The 9572-nt window shown below is 50.5% G+C and overlaps 1 protein-coding gene across 3 annotated transcripts in view; it reads left to right on the top strand.

The window, feature by feature from the left end:
* The window catches only part of Abcc6 (ATP binding cassette subfamily C member 6), a 57060-nt gene that overhangs the window by 20830 nt on the left and 26658 nt on the right, over window positions 1-9572 (top strand). For all 3 annotated transcript variants that reach the window (XR_003842701.1, XM_021217043.2, XM_029532989.1), the window contains exons 11-15: window positions 2370-2462; window positions 4833-5036; window positions 5213-5359; window positions 6857-6944; window positions 8461-8533. Coding sequence is in view for 2 of the 3 variants with exons in the window: in XM_021217043.2 (XP_021072702.1) it covers window positions 2370-2462; window positions 4833-5036; window positions 5213-5359; window positions 6857-6944; window positions 8461-8533 (605 nt within the window). In the remaining variant the exon portion in view is untranslated. The remainder of the gene's footprint in view (window positions 1-2369; window positions 2463-4832; window positions 5037-5212; window positions 5360-6856; window positions 6945-8460; window positions 8534-9572) is intronic.

Below are 9572 nucleotides of genomic sequence, written 5' to 3'. Positions count from 1 at the left end.
TGGGCAGCCTCTGTCTGATGGGCAGCCTCTGTCTGATGGGCAGCTCTGTCTGATGGGCAGCCTCTGTCTGNTGGGCAGCCTCTGTCTGATGGGCAGCCTCTGTCTGATGCGATCACTTGGGTCCAGCGGGGCTCTGGGTTTGGATTCAGGAACAGTAGACGTGCATTTGAGAGCTTGAGAATATAAGCTGAGTTAATGGGTGTCTTATTGGCATAGCCCAGAGGCCATTTTGAGCGATGACTTTAACAGCCCTGCATCTTGCCTGTGACCCAGGGTGAGATGAGGCATGAATTCCCTGCTGTGGCATCGTGTTGGTGCTCTCAGAATCTGGAGAACTTAGTTTCCAACTTTTGGATTAGAGATTCTCAGGCTGTGTATCTAAGGTGCTTTGAACAGTACGCGGTGCCCACTTGCATAGCGTTGTTAGCTGCCATCTGATGTGTGAGGGGAGACACTGACACGATCATTGACCACTATGGAATGTTTCCTTATTTATCTCTGTGGTGCCTCGTGTATGCCACGCAAGCAGTTTTCCACTGAGCTACATCTTTGGTCCTTAATCCCAGCACTCAGAAGGCAGAGGCAGGAGGATTTCTGAGTTCGAGGCCAGCCTGGTCTACAAAGTGAGTTCCAGGACAGCCAGGGCTATACAGAGAAACCCTGACTCGAATAAAACAAAAAACAAACAAAAAACCCAAAAATATTTTTATATTTATATAAAACTATATAATTTATACAATATACAAATACCATATATTTATATATTATATTAGATATAATATGTTATATATTATGTTATATATTTATATATTATATTACATATAGTATTATATATTATATCATATACTTATATAGCATATAATAGAGTATATAATATAGATATATTTATATACAATGTTTATATATAAATATTTATATATTATTTTTTAAATTTTGAGGCAAGGTCTCACTAGAAAGCTGGCCTTGACCTTGGTGTAAACACAGGCTGGCATTTGTGTTTCTCCTGCCTCAGCCTCAGGAGTCTCTGAGATGACTGATGTGAGCTGTCATGCTCAGCTAGAAGTCTATTTATGAACACTGACATTTGAATATTCCAAGGCTTACACACAGTAGGTGGTCAGCAGGCACACACAGGCATTCAAGCAGCGCCTGTGTGCAGTGCTGACAAGCTGGCTGCTATCATAGAGACAGGGAAGGAGGGAGGATGTGGTAAACAATCGGGAGCCCTGAGCAGGCCAAGGTTGGTAACGCTCAGAGCCCACAGCAGCCACAGGTAAGGCCCTGCACCCTGCCTCTGCCCTGGCACCAGAGGACCACCACGCTGCCCCAGGCTTACTAACATGGTGAGCTGTGGGTGCTACTGCTAAATAAAAATATCCTGGAGGGTGACCTTACTACTTCAGGCTGCCCCTGGCTTTCAGGACAGTTCTCCACTGAGCCACTAGGTGGTGGAATAGTCGCATGAATAAACCAAACTGGTCCACTGTAGTCCAGAGATGAGAGATGAGAGAAACAAGAGACTGGAGTTGGGGTGGAGGAGTTCTCAGAAAAGCAGAATAAGACTTTATTTTTTTTTTAAGCATTTAGTCTGTCCCCACCACCATATCTCCCAGGTAGCCAGACCAAAGGCACCAGCACTTACAAAGCTGGTGGGAAAGAGGAACAAAACCCAGGTGTCAGGTTAAATGTGACCTTTTAAATAAACTAAATAATTACTCAGTATAACTGTGTCTCTAGTATTGCAGGAGACATTCTTACACTAAATACACACACACACACACACACACACACACACACACACACACGCCCATATAGCTCAGAAACCACAACTTTGTGGATTTGTTTGTTAATCTGGTGACTGGTGACTCCCCACTAAGAGGTGGGATGGAGGATAGATTAACAGCGAACTCTGAGAGGTGGGTGTGGCAGCACATGTCTGTAATAACTGAATTTGGGAGGTGAGGGAAAGAGGAACAGCGGTTTAGGTCAGCCTCAGCAACAGAGAGTATGCTGGCAAAATGGCTCAGGGGGCAAATTATTGTGCTTGCTGTCGGAGGATGAAAGCCTGAAGACCCAAGCTGTGTCCGGAGGCCCATATAAATGTGGAAGGGGGAACTGACCCTACAACGTCATCTCCTGACCTCCACATGCATGCTGTGACCATGTCACCTCAATAAATAATCATTCAAAAGGATCAGGAATAGGGAGCCAACCAAGTGCTTACTTAGTAAACATGGGGAACCAAGTGCAGACCCCTGGGACCTATAAAAAGACAGGCACAGCGGCAAAAAATGCCTGAATTCCCAGCCTTGGGAAGTGGGGTGACCCAAACCCTTGGAGTCTCATGACACCCTCCCCTCTGTCCCCAGCTCCTTGGACCCTCTGCTCTCACAGCCGTTGCTGTCTTCCTGAGCCTCCTCCCTCTGAACTTCTTCATTACCAAGAAGAGGAGCTACCATCAGGTTTGGCATTTGGGAACGCAGACATCCTGGACAGAGGAACAACCATGGGGTTCTGGTTGGTGACAGAGATAGGGACGGGCAAGAGGAGGCTATATGTCTGTCCCTGTCCTGTGTTGTCAGACCCTTATCCCTTGGACAAGCCTCTGTTCCTTCTAGAACATGGCCCCTTCCCACGGTGACCCTAAGCTGTGTCCCTCAATGACTCCTGCCTCCGAGCCCCTCCATGCTCAGCCAGAGGGACGTGTGGCAGCCAAAGAGACCAAATCTCCTGTGCTGATGTGGCTCGGTGTCGAAGCCTACAACCCCACAATGGCCTCTGTCGCCTGATCTGCCTCCTTGTCCCCCACCACCACCACTCTGCTTCCCCACACAGCCACGCCTAGTCTGTCTAGCCCTGTCTCCTGCGTCTGCAGATTCTATCTCTACAGCACTTCTCCTAGTAGAGATCTCACAGCCGTGAGACTAGAAGCTTCAAAGCACTGAGCTCAGCGTCTCGGGCAGTAGGTGGTGTTTAGGACACCGTAAGGTCTGATGAGATAAGACAGCAGGTAGAGAGAGACATGTGCTCACGAGCCTGACCACCTGAGTTTGATCCCACGGTCCACATGGTGAACAGAGAGAACCAAATCGGGCAAGGTTGTCCCTTGACCTCTAAATGCCCCCTGTGGCACGCACATGCTTATGCGTGTACAAAATAAATAAATGCACGTGAAAACAGAAGCAGTTGGGCCAGGTGTGGTGGCACACACCTTTAACCCAGCATACAGGAGGCAGATGTAGGGGATCTTTGTGACTTCAAGGGCAGCCTGGTCTACATGGCAAGTTCCAGGCCAGCCAGGACTACTAGTGAGAAACTACCTCAAAGATAGATAGATAGATAGATAGATGATAGATAGATAGACAGAGCACAGGCTCGTCATCCCACTATTAGAGAGGCTGAGACAGGAGGATAGTTAGTTTGAGGCCAGCCTGGACTACACAGAAGACCCTGTACTGATGAAAGGAGAGGGGCGTGTTCAGAAAAGTCAAGGAAGATGAACTCGCTCCTCTTCACTGTCCCAACCACCCTCAACTGTCACCCACCTTCCTGTCACCCACCTTCCTGTCACCCACCCTCCATTGTCACCCACCCTCCACTGTCACCAACCCTCCCTGTCACCCACCTTTCTGTCACCCACCCTCCATTGTCACCCACCCTCCACTGTCACCCACCCTCCATTGTCACCCACCCTCCACTGTCACCCACCCTCCCTGTCACCCACCTTCCTGTCACCCACCATCCCTGACACCCACCCTCCACTGTCACCTACCCTCCACTGTCACCCACCTCCCTGTTACCCACCTCCTTGTCACCCATCCTCCATCGTCACCCACCCTCCCTGTCACCCACCTTCCTGTCACTCACCCTCCATGTCACCCACCCTCCACTGTCACCCACCTCCCTGTTACCCACCTCCCTGTCACCCACCCTCCATTGTCACCCACCCTCCTTGTCACCCACCTTCCTGTCACCCACCCTCCACTGTCACCCATCCTCCATTGTCACCCACCCACCGCTGTCACCCATCCTCCCCTGTCACCCACCCTCCCTATCACACACCCTACCTGTCACCCACCCTCCGCTGTCACCCACCTTCCCTGTCACCTGGCCTCCATTCATCAGTACCTCACTCCACTCTGTGACCCTCCCCCCTCCCAGCCCTCCTGACCTCTCCATACGTGCATGCCACCTCCCTGGTTTTGCTTCTGCAGATCCCTGGATCCCCTCCCAGTAGATGTCCATGCTGTCTTTCCCCTTGCTAACCAGGTGGCCTCAAAGACGCCGTCCACACAGCTGCCCTACAGACTCTTGCAGGGAACATGAAACCCCACAGCCTTCCTCCTGACCTTGAAGCCCTACCTGCTGCAGCCCACCCCCCTCCCTGAAGAACCCACTCACTGTCTCCCCTTCCTGCAGTCCCTGGATTTCTTTTGAGTCACACTGGTCCCTCTCTGAAGGTCCCCTCTCTGTGTCTACCCACTGCAGCTGCCTGCTCTCTATGCACTCATTGCCTGCAGCTGCCTGTTCTCCTCATTGAGATCTAGTTCAAGTGACACCCATACCTCCAGAAAGCCGCCTTGGTAGTGTCATCACGCCCACTAGTGGCTTCTGATTGGTGCAGTGACAGCAGGCCCAGGTGGCTGAGACAGCGCTGGGGAGGAGTGAAAGCCCAGGTGAGAGTAGCTTAGCTCAGGACCCTGGCAGAGTTGCTGGGCTGGTGTGTGGCTTGGGGAAAGAATATGCAAGGTTTGCGGCAGAGCAACCGCAGGGGCCACAGGGATGGAGAATTCCAGGCTGGTCCCTCTCTTGCCTCCTCTCTCCTGTCTCAGGAAGAACAGATGAGGCAGAAGGCCTCCAGAGCACGGCTCACCAGCTCCATACTCAGAACTGTGAGAACCATCAAGTCCCACGGCTGGGAGCATGCCTTCCTGGAGCAACTCCTTCACATCCGGGGCCAGGAGCTCAGCGCCCTGAAGACCTCCACCCTCCTCTTCTCTGTGTCTCTCGTGTCCTTCCAAGTGTCCACATTTCTGGTGACGTCATGCTGGCCTCACTGCAGATGCCAGAGGCTTGGGAGAGGGCATGCTTGGGGTGGAGAGCCAGTGCCAGCAGCATTGCATCTTACGGACCACAGAGACACCCCGGTGGGCTCTGTCCACCGGAAATGGACATGGACAGCAGGCTCAGTGCCACCCTTGTGCTTCAACAGGTGGCGCTGGCCGTGTTTGCTGTCCACACCCTGGTGGCAGAGAACAATGCCATGGACGCAGAGAAGGCCTTTGTGACGCTCACAGTGCTCAGCATCGTTAACAAAGCCCAGGTCTTCCTCCCCTTCTCTATGCACTGCCTCGTTCAGGTGAGCTGCCAGGAGGGTCACAGAGTCAGAGAGCTGGGGCCACCTGGACCACTGTCAGCAGAGGAGGGGAGGGAAAGGGCGAGAGTAGAGCCAGACCATCAGAAGTGGGTCAGAGGGTGCAGCGGAGCCTCAGCAAGCATCCTGGAGAACATGCCACTTTTACATTCAGGGACTCATCCTGGTCCCCTCCGTGAGGGGGGCCCTTCGTTTCCTCTGCCTTTTGTCTTTCCCAACACATATCCTGGGACCTGCTGAAAAGGAAGAAGAGTGAATGATTGAACTGTTCCTCCTCCTCCTCCTCCTCCTCTTCCTCCTCCTCCTCCTCTTCCTCCTCTTCTTCTTCTCCTGTCTTCTGGCATGTGTGTTTGGGTGTAAGTATGTGTGTTGTTTGAGAGTGTTACATATCTGTGTGTGTTGTGTGAGTGTGGTATATGTGTGTGTGTGTGTGCATGTGTGTGTGTGTAAGTGTATGTGTGTGAGTGAGTGTGTATGTGTGTGTGTTGCATGAGTGTATCTGTGTGTGTGAGTATGTGTGAGAGTGTATATGTGTGTTGTATGAGTGTGGGTATGTGTGTCTGTGAGTGTGTATGTTTGTGTGAGCTGTGTGAGCATGCAGAGTGTGTGCTGTGTGAGGGTGGTGTGTGTGTGACTGTGTATATGTGAGTGTGAGTGTGTTGTGTGAATGTGGTGTGTCTGTGAATTTGTATGTTTGTGTGTGTTGCGTGAGTGTGGGGTGTGTGTGCTGTGTGAGGGTGGTGTATGTGTGAGTGTATGTATGTAAGTGTGAGTGTGTATGTGTGTGTGTGTTTTATGAGGGTGGTGTATGTATGTGTGTGAGTGTATATGTATGTGTGTGAGTGTTATGTGTATGAGTGTGTATGTGTGTTATGTGTGTGTGAGTACATGTGTGTATGTGGGGTGTGTGTGTGTGTGTGTGTGTGTGTGTGTCTTCCTGCTACCTCTTCCATTACATTGACTGAGCTTACCATTTGACTGAACTGCCTGACCAGAGAGCTTCAGGGAGCCAGCTGTCCAAATGTTGGGATGACAGACATGGGTTGCTGTGACCAGCTTTTACGTGGACTCTGGGGATTTAAGCCCAGGCCATTATACTTGCACAACAAGCACTTTGCCCAGCTGAGCTCTCTCCTCAGCTCCAGGCAGTATTGCAATGATCACCTCCAGGCACCAAGTATAGGTGTGCAGTGGGTGCTCAAGAGCACCCCCAGTGGACAGGGTTGGAAGCTACTCCACAGTGTTGCTGGGCGCTGTTGGAAAAGATGCTGTCCCTTTCTCAGGCCTAGTTGGAGGCAGCTGGTTTATTCTGTTTTCTCTCTCTCTCTTTTGATTTGAGGAGCAGAGAAAAGTCCCCACCCATGTCAAGGTCATTGTTTCTCATGACCTACAGATATTCCAGCATCTAGCAAATGCGAAGCGTTGGGCTGGGTCCCTGGAAGCCCTTCTAGTCTGGTGTCTGTCCCACTCTTGTATCTCCAGGCTCGAGTGTCCTTTGACCGGCTGGCTGCCTTCCTGAGCCTTGAAGAAGTAGACCCCAGTGGCCTGGTCTCGAGTACCTCCAGACGCTGTGAGTGCTGAGCTGGGCAGGGGATGGGGACGAAGACACCACAGGCAATGTAGATCTCACTGTCCTGTCACTTGGTACCCAACATCTTCTGCCAATGTACGGTGCTGACTAGTGGAGCACTGTGGGATGCCACCTAGGATCAGAAGCAGGTACCCCATCAAGAACTTACCCTTATGCAGAAGTCTAGAACAAGAACCATAGGCATTTTGTGAAGCTAAAGACTCAAATCAGAGCATCAGTGTGGGGGACTCACACATGATCCCACTCAGTTCCTCTCCACTCTTCACCCTACCTCACCCCCACTCCCTCTCACCCCTGCTCAATCCTGCCACTTTCAGCCACTGCCTATGTGACTTTAATTAATTGCTTCAGGGAAATAGGGCAGAGAATGGCCTGTCACCAGATGAGTGCTCCACACTCAGTTGATATAATTGAGACATCTGGTCAACCTGCTTATCTGGAACATGCCCACTGGTACTTAAAATCCCGCCTTCACGATGAATACCTCACCCTAGGGACACATCTGAATCCCAGCTCTGACATGTTAACCTCTTAGAGCCTCGGTGCCCATCTTCAGGGTCCAAGCACCTACTTTGGGGGGGTAGGGGAGGCTGTCTTGGAGATCATATTAACTTAAGTACCACACTTAGACTAGAACATTTGCAAAATTAATGCATTTATTTACTTATTTAAATTTTTGGCTTAAAAATTAGAAAGAGTAATTTATTTTTATTTTACGTGTATAAGGGTTTCACTTGCATATATGTCTGTGTACCTGTGAGTGTCTGATGTCCAGGGAGGCCAGAAGAGGGTATCAGACTCCCTGGAACTGGAGTTACAGATGGTTGTGAACTGCCATGTGTATGTACTGGTAACTTAGCCTGGGTCCTCTACAAAAGCAGCCAGTGCTCTTAGCTACTAATTCATCTCTCTGGACCCTCCATTTTTTGGCTTTTTGAGACAAGGTATTGTAAATCAGACTGGCCTTGAACTTGTTATGTGGCTAAGGTTGGACTTGAACTCATGATCTTTCTGCCTCCACCATCCAAATACTGAGATTACAGGCACAAATCATCACACTGAGATTACTTATTTATTGTCTTAAATACATAAATAAATAACTTTATTGATGATCCTCATATATAGCCCAAGCTGGAATCACATTTACTCTGTAGCTCAGGCTAGCCTCCAACTCGTCACGTTCCTGTCTCACCCTCCCCGGTGCCAGGATTGCAGGTATGAGTCACCACACCCAGTTCAAACCTTATTTATTAAAAAAAAAAAAAAAAAAGGCAGCAGGCAGGATTTGAACCCTTGGCTGAGGCCACTTGTCCCTGAATTACAATGTTATTGTGGTAGGATTGCTGTCAAGTCAGTAGGTAGCAGAGCCAGGGCCTTGTAATGCTTCTGGCTGAAAAGATGTTTTGTTGATGGAGCCTTCGAGGCCTTGAACACTGAGCACTGGGATGCCAGGAAGGTGGTACCAGCCCTGTAACTGTCTTACTGTGTCCTGTAGCCTCGAAGGATCGAATTTCTGTACACAATGGCACCTTCGCTTGGTCCCAGGAGAGCCCACCCTGCCTGCACGGGTATGAAACACCACAGAGATGCTCTTGGCTTATGAGAAAGTGTCCCACCTGGGCCTAGAGACTAGGCTAGGCCAGGACAGGGTTCTGTGCAGGGAGGCAAGGGTTCCTGCATGCCCCAGCCCTATAGAGGGGGCACAGGGTACCCCACAGAGCATCCCCCATCAGGCAGGAGACACCCCTCTGTTTCCCACCTGACCAAGAAGAGCCTTGAGGCCCAACCTCACCAGCTGTGACCTCCTTCTGTGCCTCTTGTATCAGTTTTAAGGTCATTGCCACCCAGCCCCAAGGTATCTCAGAGAGAGAAAGAAAGTATGGCTATGTGTGTCCACCTCTATCCACACTCTCAGGGGTGGCTACTGAACACTCGCTTGCTGTGCACAGGCTCTGTTCTGGATGCTGGGGACAGAGAGAAGGCTGGGGCTCTGCACTCTTGGGGTAACATTTGGATGGACATGGGACACAAGTGGAAAGTCTGGGGAAGGGACAAAGCTGGTGGTGTGGGTAGGCTGGCATTCCAGCTGAGGCCATAACAGAGGTCAGGGGAAGGCTCTTTGAACAGCAGGGAAACCCAAAGCAAACACTGCGAGGCAGGAGCACATGAGGCTCAGGCTCTCTCAGTCTCACCCTGTTGACATTTGGGCTAGGAAGTCCTTGCCGCCGGCTGCCCGGGATCTGGTAGTGTGTTTGGCAGAATTAAGAGCTTCTGAACTCCACCCCCAATCAGCGATGACACCTTTAGATGTCGCCAAAGGACCCCACCCAACTAAGGCAAAATCACCCCTGTTGGAAACCCTAAGCTTAAGGTGGTGGCGCACACCTTTAATCCCAGCACTTGGGAGGCAGAGGCAGGCAGATTTCTGAGTTCGAGGCCAGCCTGGTTTATAGAGTGAGTTCCAGGACAGCCAGGACTACACAGAGAAACCCTGTCTTGAAGAAAGAAAAGGGGAAGAAAGAAAGAAAGAAAGAAAGAAAGAAAGAAAGAAAGAAAGAAAGAAAGAAAGAAAGAAAGAAAGAAAGAAAGAAAGGAAGGAAGGAAGGA

The sequence above is a fragment of the Mus pahari genome, chromosome 1 (genome assembly GCF_900095145.1).
Source record: "Mus pahari chromosome 1, PAHARI_EIJ_v1.1, whole genome shotgun sequence".
NCBI lineage: Eukaryota > Metazoa > Chordata > Mammalia > Rodentia > Muridae > Mus > Mus pahari.
Note: the sequence above shows the minus strand (reverse complement) of the source record. Positions and strands in the feature narration are given on the sequence as shown.